At 40.2% G+C, this 20,086-nt stretch overlaps 1 protein-coding gene across 1 annotated transcript in view; it reads left to right on the forward strand.

The window, feature by feature from the left end:
* Window positions 1-20,086, forward strand: part of nudcd1 (NudC domain containing 1) — a 33,717-nt gene extending 13,631 nt beyond the window's left edge. Inside the window, exons 6-10 of the mRNA XM_069716756.1 lie at window positions 1,424-1,631; window positions 5,798-5,942; window positions 7,024-7,149; window positions 15,863-16,022; window positions 19,554-20,086. Of these exons, the coding sequence (XP_069572857.1) occupies window positions 1,424-1,631; window positions 5,798-5,942; window positions 7,024-7,149; window positions 15,863-16,022; window positions 19,554-19,843 (929 nt within the window). The 3' untranslated portion in view covers window positions 19,844-20,086. The remainder of the gene's footprint in view (window positions 1-1,423; window positions 1,632-5,797; window positions 5,943-7,023; window positions 7,150-15,862; window positions 16,023-19,553) is intronic.

A 20,086-nucleotide genomic window follows, 5' to 3' on the forward strand; every position in this document is an offset into this window, starting at 1 on the left:
CATAGCAATGTTGAGACATCTTTTAAAAACATGATGAATCAGCTACTGGTGTCGATCTGCACCAAAAACATGTTCCTTGGCCAGTGGCTGAAATTTGCACTAGATTTGATTGAGATCTGTTCACAGGTTTTCAAGATGTCCTTCTTACAAGCACACAAACAGGATTATGTCCATAGACTGGATGTAAGAATGGACATAGTCTCCGGGTCAGAAAAGTGAAGCCAATGCAGCGGTTTCTTGACATGCAATACCACTGAGGGCCATTAGGGGCTCTGGTTCCAATAGACTCTCATTAAAGAGGCGTCAATTTAAATCATGAAATACAAAGTTAGTAAATACTTTCCACAAATCATTATGGTGTCATTTGCTAAATTCCCTCCTTCTGATCAGTGTTCTGGTGGTCCTTCCGGAAATAATTCTTTAATTAATTAGATTTTAGGCTGCAAAAAGCGGTATATTTAAGGACGTGCCTTGTTTGATTGACAGGCGTACAGTGCATTTTCTGGTATAGGTGGGCGGGGCATTGTGTGCTCTGGTTCTCAGTCAGCTCCACCCCTCACCCCCTCCCCCAGCTCATCCAAATATGGTCACTTCTGACTCCCAAATAACCAAGATGGTGACGGCGAAAACGCCAGACGAGAGGCTGCAAACGGCAGTTCACAAACCAATGGGTGGGTTGCTGTGCCATCTTTGGAAGAGGTGTGAGTTGTAACTGGTTTGAGACATATTTAGCTATTAATGCTAAAAAACTTGATTTAATTGGAGGAAAGGGGCAAACACATCACCCCTACTTAGCGTTTCCTCCTAGATATGGGTCTCATTAAAACTGTTAAATGGTTTCCTTTAAGTACAACTCCATGTGAACATTTTAGATGCTGTTTCTGTATGAATTTTGCCCATTAATATTCTATTACACTGAGGATGTCATTTTTTGCATAAAAACAGACTTTTAATAATCATAAAAATGATTGCTGATCATTTTCTAATAATCCACCAATTAAATAATCGATTAAACATTTCAGCTCAATTCTGAACCATTACATGAGCCATGTTTGCACTTTAATTGGATCCATTTGAGTGTTTCGTGGACACCTGACACTACAAATAATAAATAATGAAATAAATGTAATGGTTTCACTTTACAGTTCTGCAAAACGCTTTAGGTTTAAAAATTCATTACATTCAAATCGCGCTGGAGAATTGCCTTAATAGCATCACTGTGAGCTCCGTCCTGGTTATCCCCACTTGCGGTATGATAATTCATTTATTTTAATATCTCCCATCTGCAGTGTCACTGAATATTCAAGAGTAATTACCTTCGGTCTCTGCACTGTATTATATGTTTTATGTATGACTCTGTGACAGCTGGCTCAGGACTATCAATAACCATACCGCTGTACATTTCTCTCCTGTTTGATTTCAGATCCCATTTACTTTTGGCAGCAGACGGGCGAGGACATCACGGTGTGTGTGCGCATGCCCGAGGGTGTCACCAAAGAGGAGGTGCAGTTCAGGCTGACAGCAGACAGCGTGAGCATTGGAGTTCAGGGTTTCCCTGCGTTGCTCGAAGGCCAGCTGCATGCACCTGTAGACCCCGAGGCCAGCGCATGGATCATCAAAGATGACAAAAGGTTTGCGATCTGGATTGTGTAAAGTTTTTGCGTCTGAAATCTTCTTTTATTTTCAGTGTTTTCGTGAGCTGAAACTGGATTCATTCACTACTTCAGGGATTTGTGAGGCCTGAAACATCAGATACACTTACCATAATGAAAAATTATTTGTTGATCATTTTTAATTAAGCGAGCGCAGAATGTTGCAGATCAGTTCGTCATCAGCTCTAAAGCAGACATTGTACTTCGTCACCGTTTTGGTGAAGAAGGAGCTCAGACAGAAGGCAAAGCTTTCACTTACCAGCCTTGGAGATAGATTAAGGAGCTCCCGCTTCCAGAGGGAGTCGCTCCTTCACGTCTAAAGGAGCCAGTTGATGTGATTCAGGCATCTGATTAGGGTGCCTCCTGGGCGCCTTCCTTTGAAAATTTTCCAGGCATGTTCAACTAGTAGGAGACCCTTAGGTAGAACCTCAGCATGCTGAGGGGAGTGAATATCTCGCATCTGGCCTGGGAACAGCTTGGGGTCCCACGGGAGGAGCTCGCAGGGGACATCTGCCCCCCAAAAAAGCGGCAGAAAATTATTCCCTTTAGGAAATCGCTATCTTGCAAATTCGAGCAGTCTCCACAGTATTTGTAAGTGCTTCTGCAAAAAACTTACACAGTGGGAACAAATTCAGCCTTTCTAAATAAAACTTGCTTTATCAACAAAACTAACTCCTCATTTACAGCCAGAGATGCTCTTCAACCTCTCCTCCCATGATCATAACAAACCACATGCTGGTTGACCGGAAAGAAAGGAAGACCCAGAATAAAACGGTATTGACAGGGTTTGTAGGAAATGTGGCCTCGTAGTGGGAAATACGCATGTGTTAAATTAGTTTTATACACACTTCCACACGACATGCTGTGAGCGTGCATGTATGTTGGAGAACTGTTTGCGTGGACTGTTGGAGTGCAACAGGAACAGTCTCTGAACTATTTGATCACACCTCTTGACTACAAGCTGTTTTCTTGACTGGGGATATTGTTGGCCAATAATGGGAGTAAAGATGGTTAGTAAAGAACTGTGGCCAAGACCTATACGTCTCTCCAGATGCAGAATACAAAATACTCCTTAAACTAAATTAAAGGTATTGGAACTGAAGTTTTAGAGGGAATAATGTCGATTTTTTTCTCTCCCTTGGGGGCTGAATAGTGTTCATAAGCACGGGGTCTATTTATCCGGTAGTCAATATGAGCTTAGTCATATCCTCCACTTTAAATCCTTTTATATGTAGTCTCCATCTCTGCTTCCTGTTCCGTCAACACGAGTCTTCCGATGCTCCATTCAGTGTAAAAAGCTGTTACATAGTCTATTTTTTTTTTAGTTTTCTGATTAGCCTTGGTCGGTTTTAAAGGCTCTTGTGTGTGAGAAGGAGAGAGTGTGCCTGCTTTTGTCTGTCTGGAGTTTTTGTTGTGCCCAGAAAGAAAAATCTAAAAAAAATGATGTTTGAATGAGGATGTGAGGTGGACATGAGCGCCTTTTCTTGTATTATGTATCTTTTATGCTTCTTCTTGCTTATCTATCAAGATGATTTTTACCATCAGTGACCCGTCCTTTTCGTCCTTTGGGCACTGCAAACAGTCCGATGCCCTTTTAAACTGTGAATATCTCCCAGACATCATGCCTTTCTCCTGGGTGTTGACTCGGTTTTTCTACCGACACACAAAGGATATTATTGTTGGCAAACAAAATACACAGTTTGATTTGTTTCTGGTCAAATAAACCCAAACAGTTTAAATGGGAATTTAACACGTCAGTTTGTCTACGTGTCTGCAGAGAGCATCTGGATGACCTTTTACAATGTAAATACCGAGAAAAAAAAAATGCATTACTGTCCCATTATGTGTGTCGAACATATTTTTCCATACCAATGGGCTGTGCTCTTTATAGACAGACAGCTGAGCACCATCCTGCTTTTCTGTGTCCGGAAGTGAATTAAGAAGCTGCCTTTTGTGTCTTCTTTATGTCTTGCCATCTCTGCCCAAATATAGACCTGTTTTGTAACATCCAGCTGTACAATAGAGCACAAAAGAACCTGGCTTCTGAAGAGCATGTTCACATTCTTGGATAAAAGCTGCAGCATGCACAAAGCATGTCACGCTGAGGCAGGAGAACGACTATTTTCATGCCTAAAAATGTTTTCAATAATAATGAATGATGAGCAGAAAACCTAAGCAATAAATTGATGAGATGTAATGTGACACATTACCAGTGGGAAGGCATTAGATGACTAAGCATGTGTTAATTGGGCGGGAGTTAGGCGTCAGTAGTGAGTACAATGTTGGATTCAAATCAAAGTTGGCAAAAAACAACAACTCCCATTTGTTAAATTCTGATATCACAAATGTAGGTAACACTTAGCTAGCAGGTTTATTTTGTAGTGTAAACTGACAACTATCAGCTTTATTAACAGTTAACTGTGATTCCATGATGGCTAAAATGAAACTTTTATCTGAATACTTTTTTGGCTGAATACAGATACAGATGTTGCATGAGAGATCGTTTGTAAGGGAAAGACGTTGAACCAAATAAACAACCCAGGATCACGCCGACGCCTGTAATACACCCGTCAGTCCACTTGGGATACTGTGTCGGTGTCACACTTTTGCAAAATGCAGTGGAGAATACATGATGAATTCTGTTCCAGGAAACATGATGAAGCACCAACATAATTTATTATGCTCTCCTCATTATGTTTAATAGAAACCTGCACATGTTGCGTTGTGCGTGTGGAGCCTCAGTGCCGACGTCCACAAGAAAACGTGAGGTTGTCTCGCTCTGGGCAAAATGCACATATGCTAATATATGTTTAACGAGGAGGATAATAATGTTATTCTAATTTTATTCTGAATTATTCATACTTTTTCTGGCATTCATGAAAACTGATACTCATTATCGTCAGTTAGTGCAAAACGGAGAGTAAATAAATAGGTGCTTGTGTCCTATCATTGAATTCATGGCGAACCCTCGGGGTTTAGATTTCAAATGTATTAATAACACCATGCAGACTTCACACCTGCAAACTAACAGTAGCACATGATCTGAAATGTTGGTGGAAATATTTATTTCATTGTCAGCAATCTTAATTAGCTTCAATGTCTAATTGATTATGGAATTATTTTTAGATGGAGCCCCAGAACACTGATTTTAAAGGGGTGAATTTAGCGAATGACACATTGACATGACATAATAACATTATGACTTGTCGGGGAAAAAATATTGACTTTGTATGTCATGAGAGAAGTTGATGCTTTTTGAATGGGTATCTATTGGAGCCAGATTTTTTTTTTCAGAGCCAGCCCCTAGTGGCCCTCAGTGGTATTGCAGTTTAATGTACATCTACATTGGCTTCACTTTTCAGACCAGCAGAATGTGTCCAGGACTTGGACTCAAATATTTGGCATTTTTGCATGAAAAATAACTTAAACATCGAATGAATTATTAAAATAGTTGCTGAATATTTTTCTTTCACTTTTTATTTTTTTTAAGCAACATACAGTTATGTTATTTAAGTAAAACTAAAGCTGTGGGAAATTACACTTATTTTGATTAATCATAATTCTAGTTAAAATTTTAAACTAGTACATATTTTGTGAAGAAGTAATTGCAGCTTATTATGATGTTGAAATCTGAATTGGTATTATTGCCATTTTTCAGTGCTTTCTCCAGTGATTTATTCTGCAACACAACCTCAAATGCTCATTTCTAACTGAGAAACATAATATGTGTGAAAACCAAATCTGCCACAGTTCTGCCCGGCTGAATAACTCTTTGAGTTTTTCTCTGACTTCTCTCATCAACACTGCATTTTAGCCCCTGAAACTGCTCCTGATTGGATGTTTACTCGTTGATTGCATCGTTGTCATCCTAAGTACTATGAGTGCTCTGTAGTTTTTTAAAAATCAGGCTCTCGGGCACTTTCTGAAATTGTGGAACCAAAGTTTTGGCTTTTTCTGGGTTGAAGCATCGCTCCATTTTCCAGTTTAGGAAACCAGTAAGTAACTTTTCTGATTTTTTTTCTGTCTGCATGCTGCGTACTTAAACTTTATTATTTACATATATATGGCTCGTATATCATCAGCACTTTGGCTGAGAAGGAATATGTGTTTATTTGTAATGATGTACTCTGTGAATGTGTCCTCAGCCTGGAGGTGACTCTGCAGAAGCGCAGCGAGGGACCCATGTGGCCGGAGCTGGTGCTGGGTGACAGGAGAGGGGAGTACGTGATGAGCGAGGAGCAGGCGGCCCTCATCCACGAGAGACTGACTCACCTCACCTCTGAGGACCTGGTAAGACATTCATTTTCTTGGATGAACAAATTTTGTGACCACTGGAATGTGCGGATTTTTGCATGAGCGGAAACCTGAGCAGAGATCGCACTTCAAAGTTTGATTCAACTTTTTTTGGGGATACAGAAAGAAATCTAAAGGAGCCAAATCCTGCAAGTAGGGCACGATGTTTTTCCCCCTCAGACGACTCAGAATGTCGCGGTAGAACTCGGTGTTGACGGTCTCACCCTCGGGGGATGAATTCAGGCAAATGTCAAAGAAAACCCCACCTGGTTGCTCCTGACCTGACTCGCCCTCTTTAGTCCGAGACGGTGACGTTCTGCCCTTTTTAAACATGAATGTCCCTCAGAACACCTCGTCCACCCGTTGCTTCATAGCTGTAGGCTCTCTGAAGCATTGTGTACTCGGCCACTGTTGCCTATTTCCAGAGTTTGAATTGCAAATGTGCACATACCAGTGGTCACAGAACAACGTGTAACACGGGTGCTGATGTTGATCAAGTGAAATAACTTAAAAAATACTTACATATTGCACATACGTATTAAATGAGTTAAATACGTTCTCATGGCATAAATGTTAAAAAACTGTTTTCACAGTGTTTATCGTCATATCAGCCAACATTTCTTGTCAAATGTCTGACTCACTCTGGTGTTAAATCAGTCCTCAGTATGTGTTTGAAAATATTACTCAATCATGAAACTTTAATGAAGCACAGCTTTGGCTCGGATTTGCTTTCTGACGAGGTCGTCATCACCTCCCCTACATCTCTCATCGCAGTTACTCAGATTAGCTTTTAGCATCCGTCCCTCCTCTGAGGCCTCCCATCTCTCACCTTCCTCTTCAGCTGCTCTGAGTCCTCTCCCTCCTGACGTCTTGTACCCATCCTCTCTCCCTGGTTTCCACAGTCACTCTCGGTCTCACGTTCGACAATATTTTTAGCCAATTGCTCTCCCGCCCTCACCCTTCATTAGTATCATCTGGGACCACTCAGAACAAATCAAGCCTTTTACATATTCATCAATGCAAAACGAGCGTAACCGCAGCCTCTGTCTTGTTTGTCTTGCTCTTCTTTTTTGTCCAGAATGGAAACCCTGCCAAGGACAAGCCTCCTTGTAACTCACAGGAGCTGGAGGACTGTGATGGTTTTCCAGAAGACAGCTTCAGACTCACACACTTCGATGAAGAATCACTCAAACCCACTCAGGTGGTGAGTAACACCTGTCTCTCCCTCACCGCTAAACACTTTGATCCTCCAATCCTTTGAGTCCGAGCCCTCGTAATTAACATTTTCAGACATGTCTGTTGGCTCTTTCCATTTGTCATCACCCTCAAGTACACTGTTGACTATCTGATGCTCACTGCCATCATGAGAGCACGTTGTAGTCTCCACCCCCACCCCCCAGTGCTGGCATTGCCTTTTAACAAGCTACTTGATCAGAGAGCTCCATAAAGGCTCGGTAAACATGAGCAGGCATACCTATTCCATCGCCTGTCCTCATGACTCGAATAGTAAGAAGCACGACCGTCGGAGATGTCGGCTATTTTTTTTTTTTTTTTATATAAATGCTCAGATGGAAAATATATTCATCAAGGGGCAATATGTCACTTGGCACGGCTCTCGTCTGATTAAAGAGACAGCACGTCATTGAAAAGCCACAGGCCAGACCTCGTGATGCATGAAAGTGCAGATTTGCCCCTGAGGTCCAGATTCTTGCTTTTTTTTTTTTTTTATCCTCCATCCTCCATTTCTGTCTGTTTTCATATTGTTGTGTAGGTCCCAACTGAACCTCATATCAACTCTCTCCTTTTGTGTGGAGGAAGCCGTCGATTTGTGTTGAGTTGGGTCCAAAGAGATTGATACCATCTTTCCTTTGAATAATAAATGCTCTGCATCAATAAGGGTGCTTTTGCTAAAAAAAAAAAAAAAAAAAAATTTAAAAACCTGTTGGAAAAAAAATAGGATTTTCTTCTGGGATGCCACTTTTGCTGCAGTTAGCGTGTTGAATAAAAAGCCAGTGGAAAGCTGCAGTCACTAGAAAAATAGAAAAATCGCACACCTGTGATCACAATAAACAATGCAAATTCAAGCAACCTGCATCATTTTTGCAAGAGCTTGAAATATCACAAAATTCCTACTAATAAAATGACTCAACAGACGCTCTGCTGAAGGTCACAAAGTAAAACTTTCCAAACAAAACATGTTTTATTGGCAAAAATAACTCAGCATTTTCAGTCAGCGAGGCTCCTCGACATCTCTTCTCATCTTCCCCACTGACGGTTGATCAGAAAATAATGCAAAACCTGAAATGGGAAATTCCAGTCAGAGACGGTCTGTTTTCTAAAGCTACATCACTGTTGACTTTTTTTGTGAGTTTTAGCGCAAAAAAACGATATTGATGGCAACAATCAGAAAAGGGACTGGTTCATAATAGTGGCTGCAAGAGTTGTTATCTTTTCTTATTGTCAACAAGCCATGAGCTTAACAGCGCTTTGAGTTAAACACTTACTGTGAGTTACTTGTTTAGCATGTATGATGTTTCCCGTGTTCACCACGGTACGTTGACGTGTTGGCTAATTAGCGCTGAATACGAAGAGCAGCTGAGGATGAAGGGAAATCTTTCCATATTTTTTTATCGTTTAAGGTCAAACTTTTTCGGGCACCCCTGGATGATACTCATGATGCCAAAACCTAATAATTAGAGGAACTGAAGTTAAAAAAAAATCCTGAATGTTCACAGCAGCACCTTCAGCAAGAAGCCGTGGTATGAAGGTGGTTCGCAAACATTTATTCTTGAATGCTGCACAGGGAAATGTCAGCTTGTGTTATTTATCTTCTATTCGACTCCTTTAAAGCATTGGAGGGTTTTCTTCTCCATCCAGATTCTGTGCGTCCTGGTGTCGCCATTATTTGGCCCAAGGTGAAAAACAGTGTTGCCTTCCTTCTCGGAGAGGTGCTGATCTAATTTAACTGGAAAGAAGAAGAAGAAGAAAAAAAAAAAAAAAGCTCCCAGTTGACAAAGGAAAACACGGTTTATAAATTATTTTTCATGTATGCGTTCAAATTTACCATAAATATCCCATTTAGATATTCTGCTTGATGACATAAATATTTGTAAAAGCAGCTATTTGAACCTCACCTCTGGGGATAATGAGCTGAAGTGAATGTTTTTCTTCTTTCAAACCAAATAAAGCTCTGTTCATTTGTGAACACGAGTCCTTTTCCATCACCGATGCTGCTCTTTCAGTTTTCTCCGTTTCATTTCCACAAAATAATTTCTGCGTTTATGGTGATGAATTCTTTGTCACAAAAACTCTCATGACTGTCAAAAATGAACCCTTTCTTTATGCAATGAAAGGCTTATAAAAAAAAAAATTAAAAAAAGTATTGAATAGACAGTGTTTCTGCTCGGGCTGTGTTGAAGAGTTTAATGGGAATAAAAGCCCTTTAATGTTTCTGCCTCCATTTATCCTGCAGCCAGGCGAGCTGCTGCCTTCAAATAAGGTGGATTGTAGTCGTACGTGTTTTGAAGGACGGTCTGTTTGCTGGACATGTGTGTGAACATGTGAGTGTGTAGAGGTGCGTGCATCTGTTATCTGTGCAGCATCTCGGGCAGGGAACCATACATTTATATTTTACAGAACCTCACTGCATCCACCTTAATGCTCCAGCTGCTCGCCTGCCCACTGAGATTTCCGCTGATCTTTTTGAAACCCTGCTCGACCTGAAATGTTGCCTCCTCCTATTAATTTGGCACCTTTTGCTGACGTGTTTCTCCTTGGTTTGGATCCCAGCTGAAAACATGAAGAATGTTTTTTTTTTTTTTTGTACGAATTCCCCGGAGAGGAGCTGTGGGTCATATCCACTGACCAAATCTGTAATTCCTTTTTACAATGGCGTGTACCTGAACATCTGGGAGCTGCACAGCAGGATTTAAGAAAGATTCAGGAAACCTACAAAGTCTTTTCTGATTATTGATAACACCAGCTAACATAAAATAATAAGCATTTTAATAATAGAGATATTGTATGTTAAAACCCTGAATTGAAGATTCAAAAAATTATAACTGTTAGCACCATTAGCTAATATGCTTTTTTCTTAATTTTTACTGCTGCTGAGGTTATATTTTCAGTTTGTTTGTTTGTCAGCAGGATCATGGAAAGACTACAAGCCCGTTTGACATGAAATTGTTTTTTTCCGTAGTTTTTTTCCTTTTTAAAAAAAAAAACATTTTAGATTTACATTATATGTCCTTGTGTTACCTGAAAATCACATCTAATTCTAATTCTTGTTCTGCGTCTTTAACTTGTTTGTCTTTGTTTGTTTCTTTGTTTTGTCGCAAAGAAAATACGCGAAGTGATGATAAATTAATAGTTACGAATATTGATAACTATATGCTTATTACTGAGTTTTCTTTCACACTCCTCATCCTAGCACGCTAACACGGTTAACAAATAAGTAAATACATAAAATGATCCCTGCTAAACAGCCTGTTACTATGAGCATGTTTGTGTGCGAATATCCGCCTTTATCGCAAAACACTGCTGTTAGCATGACTATCGACTCTTAGTGTCGTGAAGATGCTCAAAGCTACAAAGCGTTAACTCTCTCCGCTGTCTTACCCTCTCCGCTGTCGTAAATGACTCGAAGCTTTCTGCCTTTTCGTTTTTGTGAAAGCTCGACCAGGGTGATAGTGATCCTGCTGGTTTGACACGGTTGATTTCGGTGTGAAGATACGAACACGGTATGAAACTGGCCTCTTCCCCTCTCGGCACTGACAACCAGGACAGGTGTGATTCCTGAAGCCAATAGCAGAGCACAGAGAGCATGTCCACTCCACTGAATGTAAACTACACCAGAGATTTAAGGTAATCTGGTTGCTCCCCTGTAAACTAAAGGACTGAGACTAATTAAAATCCAAGTGAGGGAAGGGATTTTACTATCACACATTTATGATGATTTGCCAGACTGCAGGTCATCATATCTGACTCTGATGGCAAAGAAACCTGTTAAACCAAGTCAAAGAAACACACTTCGGTGGTTTTAAAAGACACGATTCGTCGTCCTGGGCAGGAAATAGTGTGGACACACAGCGTTTTGTCCTCGCTCTGTAAAGGCACAGGAACATGACGGCAGCGATGACGATGACAGCTGTTATTACAAACATCTGGTCTCTGTGTACAGATGCATTTATTTTTGCTTTCCTAATGCCAGCCTATCACTTCCTGTCTTGTTCTATAAAGCCTGCAAACCCTTTGATAAAAAGAAAAGAGCACTCACTGAAAAGCTTTTTTTTTTCAAACAGAAAACAGGTACGATTAATTCATAAGTGCTCCTCTATAGAGACTACAATTGTAGTAGCTCATATTGTGCATTTGTTATGCAACCTCCTACAGGAAGCCAGAGCAGTGAATAGTATCAATCAAGTACCACAATTCAACTTTTTTCTGAAGTTTTAAACTCCTCTTGGCCTTCTGCAGCAGTTTTGAGACAATAATGAAGTTTGACCATGTGTCTTTTATGAAGCTGCTGTTTTCAAGCTCAAGAACGATCAATATTTATTATACTATTGTTTATTTCTACTATTATAGCAAGACATTTTCAAGGTGATATAAGTATTTTTTAATAGATCATAGCTCTCTTTTACGTGCTTCCAATCTTCTGAGTTGTTGGTTGCTTCTCTGAGTTTTGCAGCGATGCAAATATCTGCGGTGTTTTGCTCATTGACAGTTTTTGGGAGAGGAACTCGGCCATTAATGGCTTTTTCAATGGGATTTAGAAGAAGGACATAATCTTCTTGCACCAGACTCAGAAAAAGCTGCTGTATAGTTAAGTCAGCGTGGAGGAATAAAAACTCTGCAGCTTCCATGTTGACTCAAAATTATGACTTTTTCTTGTGACAACCCCGTGCCAAAGAGAAATCCTCTTATTTTATTTGTACTGCGTCAAATCTTAACTCTTGTCACCTTAAGGGACTTTAGGTCAAGACCTTAAAGTATTAGAAACCCAACGGTTCCTACTTTAGCGAGCACTTTGTGACACCTGGAAGGAAAAACTGTTTTTTAACAGGCAGAAACCTAGGGCTACGAACCACAGATCAGGAGAGACAATAGAGAGGAAAAAGAATAGACTACGGGAGAAAAAAAAAGACACTTAAGTTAAGGACATGAATACATGGACAGTGAAAGATAGTGGAAGAGAGGAGCTCTGTGCATAATGGGAGCAGCCCAGACCTAAGGCAGCAGACCTAAGGGATGATTCAGGGTCACCTGATCCAGCCCTAATTACAAGCTCTATTGCTCTATTTAAAGAAAAAGAAAAAGTCCTGAAGGTACAATCATTAAGTGGTCATTAAGGGCTTTGTGTGTAAGGAGAAGGATTTTAAATTGTATTCTGGGTTTAACTGGGGGCCAAAGAGGAGAAGATAATCTAGGAGAAATATGATCTCTCTACCTAGTTCCTGTCAGAACTGTTGCAGCAGCATTTCGGATCAAATGGGGGCTTTTTCAGAGAATTATTGGGACATTATTTTAACAAGGAATTACAATGGTGCATCCAAAACATGATTTCATTAGCAGCACAATTGTCATCATATTGTCATTCGTGTTATCCCGATTGGTGCAAACGTATGTCCATGACATAATCTTTTTCCAACTGAGCCCCGCCCACTTTAAATCAGGCAGAAAAACACAAAGGAAAAAGGTTACAGATGCATAAATCTGTGGTAGTCAATGTATGCCTGTTACTGTAGGACTCATCACTCATAGTAACAAGCTGAGGGACTCCCAGTGCAGTAGTGTATGTTACTGGCTTTAATGCTGTAGTGTTACCAATGATCTGCATATGTAGTAATGATGCATAAATAAATAAAAATACACGGGAACAAACTGCGTTTTTCCAAACAAACATTAAGATGTTTCATTATAGACTGTAGCTTCTTTAAATATATTCAGCAATGCTCCACAAAAATCCTCAGGTCCTTTAAGAACTGACCTTTATCTTTCATATTTTTTATTGCTCTTTATTTTCAATAGCGTGTCTCAGTGTTGAAGGTAACGTGGGAATAAGCAGGATCTGGATTCAAAAGGATAATCCAATGCTCCGTTATGCTGATGGCAGTTTAAATCCTCCTCATTCAATAAAAGCTTTGTGAAGAAACTACAATGGAAAATAATAATAATTCTCTGGTGTTATAATCTTGTTAGTATCACCCTGTTTCCTTTTTATCAAATCTTTTGATTGCCGCAGTTTGTGAGATTAGACCTGAACTCCCTGCAGTGCACATCAGACACAATATATTCAGAAAACGTGTGCTGGAAAATAAGATAGAATACAATTATTGGACCCTTTTTTTTTTTTTTTTTTTTTTTTTTTTTTTTTAGAAAGGAGCCACAGAATCAGGAGATGGTTTCATTTTCCAAAAACCCAGACACACAGAGCTGTATATTAGTCATACAATATTAATGCTCAGTCACTGACTTGGAGAAGAAAAACAAAATAAACCTTCTGTGTGTTTCTTAAACGGGTTTTATTTTTTCAAGGAACATAATTCTTTGTAAAGGAGGCACAGATATGACATTACTGCTTCAAATGATGATCTTTAGTCCCTCGTTCCTTTATTAAACTATAAAGGTAATATGCTTCAATAACCAATCAGCAGCCACAGCCACCTCCAATCATCACCAGCACGTATTGGCTGAAGGCAAAGACTTTAGGTGCAGTACGTCTCTGGCAAGATACTGAAAGATATGCAACTACATCGTTTTGAGTTTTTATTTACCAAGAAGAATGTGCGTGAGATTTTATTAAGGTGTATTTTTGCATATTTCTGTCTTGCTGAGAAATTTTGTTTTGTTTTGTGTTCTTCCAATGCGAGGAGGACAGATTAAAATCCACTTCCTTTCATCGTGTAGCAGAGGTTATTCAGGTATCTGATACTTTTAAGGATGGTCCGGACAAAAGTCCATAGCAAAGGTTATGTTTTTCATCCCTGTAGCCTTTCACGTTTGACTGGAGAAAAATGAATGAACAGATTCTATTTGTTGCCACTTTACTTTTTTAAAACCGAACTGTGGTTCAGTTTGATCCGTTTGATCCGTTTTGGTCTTTTGGTCCACGGCATGGTCCGAGACATCTTTTATACCTGCTGTGTTTTGTTCTTGACCAAACTGAAAAGTCTGAATGTCAGAAAAAAACAAAGTAGATGTGAAAGCATCCTAAAATTAAAGCTGTCTGAACAATTACAAATCTCTGGATGGATCGACCTTTTCTTTTAATCAAAAATATCCATTAGAAAATATGTAATTTATGTGAATGGTAAATACCATATTTTAATACTTAAAGAGGCAGTAGTGACATCGGGTGATTTTACTGATTGATTGGTAATGAAAAAATGGGGAATTAATCAGTGAGATCACTTGCTGTAGGCTTAAAGTTTAATGAAACCTGCTTTCATTCTGCCCTCTGTGCCACTCAACCTTCTGATTTAAGTCAGTTTAATTAAGCGCTCCTATTTCGTAGTTTTCATTATTTTAATTTTCTTCATAAATCAGGACCCGAGCAGTCAGTGGCATTATTGTCAGTCGCCTCGCACACACACACACACACACACACACACACACACACACACACACACACACACACACACACACACACACACACACACACACACACACACACACACACACACACACACACACACACACACACACACGAACATCTGCTGTGCGTTTCAAGTCCAACACAAGTGGCAAGAAAATGACTTTCAGAGAGGATGCCTCGTTAACAGCTTGTCAACCACCAACTTGCGGGTTGGTTTATGCATCATTTTCAATGCCTGTCAAACGTGTGTTGTGATGGGGAGGACGACGCCGCCTGACAGCCGCTGAGACATGTTGGCAGTTGGATTCACAGAATGTGGGTTGACTCTGAGTGAGGGATCGGTGTGAGCAGTCAGATGTCAAGGAGCGATTATGTTACGGCAAATGGTCAGTTTCTCTTCGAAAACAAATTGTCAGACCAGAATAGCACACACACACACACACACACACACACACACACACACACACACACACACACACACACACACACACACACACACACACACACACACACACACACACACACACACACACACACACACACACACACACACACACACACACACACACACACACACACACACACACACACACACAGAGAGAGAATGTGCTTGGTGACTGTCAAGCACTTTCATCAGAGAGAGGTGAAGGCAAAGCAAATAAATGGACTTTTATGGTGATCACGTACTATTCAGTGCAGCTTTTTACCCATGAATTTCAAGATGGAGCACAAATGTAGATCTACCTTTTTAAAGTTACCATCTCCCAAGATTTCCGTTTTATTTTTTGTGGGGCAACTATGGCGAAAAGCGGTAATCGCAGTTGTGTTTTTAGACTTCACATCCCAAAGATCCAAACAGTGTTGCCTGTGTGCCAGAGACTTTTTCCTTCCAGCTGTTTATTTTTTTAAGTAGATGGAAAATGACCACGCAAACAATTACCAGTTAAAGACAGACTGCTCAGACAATAACTAGTCGTTGACAGAAGAGAATTCGTTATGATTTTTTTTTTTTTTACTGTCGTGCCTTCACTGTTGTCTTCTGATTATTCTTTTAATTGACTGTTACCTTGAGGATTTAGTTTTTGGCATTTTGCATTATGAAGTGAATCAGCTTGATAAACTGTGGTCAGATACAACAATTATGGGAATAGTAGTAGTGATGCTCTTACTTCATGGAATAGAGGAAATCACCTCTGTATAACTGGAAGGTCACAAGCTTTATGCCCTGCCGGCTCCAGGGTCCGATCCTGTCGCCACTCGCACAGAATTCAAAATTGAACTGATTTTAACCCCCCCCCCGTCTCCGTCTCCGTCTCTCCAGGTGAATCTCGGCAGCCATCAGTACCTGTTCACAGTGGACGTGGATCCGTCTGCGATGCCGTGCCTCTGCCTCCGACACGATGTGGACGCTCTGCTGTGGCAGCCTCGTCCTGACCAACCCGGAAACATGTGGGAGCACATCGCCACGTTTAATGCCTTGGGTAAGAAATTAATAAACATAATAATTGGGTAATGTTCACATCAAACATCCCAGTGGGGGGGGGACGACGACTGTCACAGAGAGTTTGACTGTGGTATGATTGTTGGCGGCAGACAGAGTGAGTATTTCTGAAACTGTTGATATTCTGGGATTTTTACTACAACTGTCTGAGTTTACTCAGGAGGGTGAAAAAAAGCACCGTGTACGAGCAGCAGTCCTGCAGACAGAAACGTTGTGTTGATTAGAGAGGTCAGAGGAGAGCCGACAGACAGACTGCAGCTGACAGAAAGAGTTACTACAGAGCTGTTAATCTGAGTTACGACTGTGACTCAGACAACAGCTCTTTGCTGAGGAGGGTGGGAGACGGCAGCCGAAGACCACGTCTGGTGGGGAAATCTGAATCTGTAGCAGGCACAAACTCACCGACGCTGGACGGCTGAAAGGGAATATTTCTATCATCTTTTTCAATCCATGACACCAAAAACTGAGGCTGCTTTGATAGGAAAGGGATACCTGACCCAGTATTAGTGTGGTGCACCTAATAAATGTATATTTATATATAAATATTCAGGCGGGCCGCTATCAACAAATGCCAATCCATTTCTAGAAGTTTGACATTTGGGGTCGATATCTGTCCGTTAAAAGCATCTTGTTGGCTGTTGTTGCACCTACAGTAACTGACAAGTATATTTCTTTTCATCAATTCGAGCCCTAAACATTTCCACCTTTGGTCGACCGAATGCTGCCACTTCAGTTCCACGTTTAAACCCCTTCTTTTCAATTTTTTTTAGCATTTCACTCAAGGCCCAGCCATGTAATAGATTTTGACCTTGTGTTTCTGTCGGGGGGGGGGAGTCCCGATGGTAGAGGGAGTCTTGTCTGTTAAAGAAAAAAGTAATTTTTAACACTCAATATGTCATTTGTAAAATCACCAATGAAATACAGTATGCCAGTACATGTACGGTATAAAAAAAATTAAAAAAAATAGTGAAATGTGAATTATTACTGTCAGTAGTGGTCGTGACTCAGTGGAAGTCGGTTTCAATTTCCATTTTTGATGAATCGTGACAGTTTAAGGTGAATTATTAATTCTCTGAGCTTTTTAACTTTGTTTACATTCCGCTGTCATGCTGCTGCTGCCTCGTCTGTCCTGCTGCGGTGGAGAGAAGACAGAACATTTAAAGCGGCTGCAGTAAAATTGCCGTTAATGACAACGGGGACGACGTTTTTAGTCTACAAGGACACGGAGAGAAAATAGTTTGAAAACCGGATCATTAACAGGTTGATCTTCTGTTCTGCATATGAACGGTTTGAATTGGTCTGGGTAATAAATCTTGGGATGAGAACTGCATCGTATGGAGCCTGTTATCTCCGTCGCTCACTGATGTGTTGAGACTGTAACCGTTTCTACAGCTGCGACTGTCAATCTCCTACTTCATTTCATTTATCTCCTCATTTCTCTCCCCTCGTCTGAAGCGACGGCATCTGGAACAAGTATCATTTCAATTTTCCACTTTGACAGCCATGTCATCTTCATTTGTCTTCTGTTAACATGGCAGAGTTTTACCAGTCTACCCTTTTCTGTTGGGAATTAATCTTCCAATTTGGGAGTGCAGATGGATCTCAGGCGATATTTTCAGAAGTACTTCAATGAATCAAAATGAGGCCCAGATGTGCATGTTTGAGTATCAATAGCAGCCTTAATAAGCTGCATTAGAAACAACACTACCAAACCAGCGTTGAGTATTTATTGTATATTCTCACATAATGAATTGATCTTCATGTATATAATCCTCAGATAATTTATTTCAGAGTGTATTATACAATGCACCAACGGGTTTAGTATTTATTGTGTTGGTTGAGTCTCTAACAGGCAACATTATTTAAAAAACAAACAATCTAATTAGCATTGAGGGCAAAGTTGAGCTGCCCTGGTGTCAGATGGGAAATCTCAGCTGATGCAGGAAGTGATTAAATCCATTTTAAGAGACAAGGATAATCTGCTTTTCAGTAGCAAAGGAACAATGAAAGCTCAGGTCACCAACATCTGGACCAGATGTATCAATGACGTTGACACATGTTTCTAATATGTGATGCGGTATTTATAAGAGGAGACTGTGCTCATCTGTTGTAAACTTTACAGCAACTGTTCTCGTCTTTTTAGAGTCAGCTGTGGGTAATATTTTATGGAGGAAACTCTATACAAGAGATATATGATGTGATCTTAGGTTCAATCAAAGGTGCATTTATGTACTTAATTATTACATTGTTTAGGAGTGATAATGTTTCTATTTATCTACATTTGAGCCATTTTTTTTCCCTTTTAAGTATAATATAAGAATCTTTTGATTTTATTCACAGTTTGGAAGCACTTAGGAAACCTTTTTTTTTTTTTTTTTTTTTTTTTTTTTTTTTTAATATGAACCATCAAATTCATATATTAAAGGATTTCCCTCCAGAAATGTTTTAAGATGTATATAAAATACTCTATTTTGAATAATATGTTATGCCTGATGTGTTTTTTTCTACTATAAATGTCAGTTATCTTGAAGGAATCCTTGAAATGATGTCGACTCCTTCTTCCTCATCAAAAACCATTAATATGCAAATATATTTCATTTGTAAAGTTTAAGTGTATATGCACTGGAGTTTTAAAGTTTCCGCATCACCCTTGTAAAAGTTCAATATTTGACCAGGATTGGTTTCCAAACCAGTGATAGATTCCAGGTTTACAGCTGTACTGGCAGCTGTTCTGCTGCTGATGGAGAACCTCACTGATGCAGCTGAAACAGCTCTTAACACTGAAAGGTGGAGTGAGTGGTGGAGCGGGAACAAGATCCAACATGTTCTCGTCTAACTGTGGGAGTGGAAATCAGGCTTGGGCTAAGTGACTGGCATTTACGGAACATGACAAAACGTATGTAAATGTATGTAAATCCGATAATAGAGATGTCTACATCGTGCACACACAGCTTTATGCATCTGACCCAGATCTTGAAGTGACTGTCGATCCTGTCGTTTCAGCGCAAGTGCTTTAACTGAAAAACCAAGTCAGTGTTTCAGCCTTTAACATGATTTGTAAGGAATCAACTAAACTAACCATTATTGATTAGATGGCCAAATGTCAAAGGTGACATTTTCAAATGACTTGTCTTGTTTTTACTGACAGACAGTGAAAAAAACATACAAATCCTTAAGATTAACCAGGTGTATCCATGCTGCATGCTGATATATCTTTCATATTAAAATGATTCATTGGGAATTGCTTTATACTTTCATGGTATTATTTCATGTTTTCCTTTTCGATTTATATTCAGTGTCGTCTAATATTCAGGCCGATACAAAGGTATGTTCTCCCTCCAGTAAATGAAGTGTCTGACATGACTTCTTGATGAGTGAAAACATGAGGGTCAACATGTCTGACTGTGTTATTACTCTGCGTATACCAGTGTGAGTCTGACAGCTTGTTGAGCCTCGTCTCGGTGAAACAATCTAAAATGAACGTCTCCTCTCTCCCTCTCTGTTTCCACAGGTTACGTCCAGGCATCCAAACGGGATAAGAAGTTCGCCACCTGCGCTCCGAACTTCTCCTACGCGTCGCTGTGCGAGTGCCTCCGCCGCGCGTTCATCTACCGGCAGCCGTCGCCGGTGGAGACCGTCCTCTTCAACAGGAAGCAGGGTCGCCAGGTAGGACAGGTTGCCAAGCAACAGGTGGCCAGCCTGGACTCCGACAAACCAATCCTGGGCTTCAGAGCGACCAACGAGAGACTGTACGTCCTGACTTCCAGTAATCTCTTTGTTCTAAAGGTCAATAATAATTAGATTTGGGACTCTGTTATTTTTTTCATTTTCACGTCACGTCCCTCAAAGAGCGCGATCATTCCAAACTGAAGATTCGTTATCCGCTACGACCGAAAGAAGCTTCATCTTTTCTGTGATGAATTCCTCCACACGTTTCCCCTTTTCAAAGGTCTGTAATGTGTTGCAAAATGTCTTAATAATGAAATAGTGAGGAAACATACTCTGAAAGACAAATTATGGTAATAAATGTTTCCTAGAATTCAA

Source organism: Brachyistius frenatus, unplaced genomic scaffold (genome assembly GCF_029030835.1).
Source record: "Brachyistius frenatus isolate BFR_SWC_R1_liver_20210118 unplaced genomic scaffold, ASM2903083v1 Contig_162, whole genome shotgun sequence".
In the NCBI taxonomy this organism is placed as follows: Eukaryota; Metazoa; Chordata; class Actinopteri; family Embiotocidae; genus Brachyistius; species Brachyistius frenatus.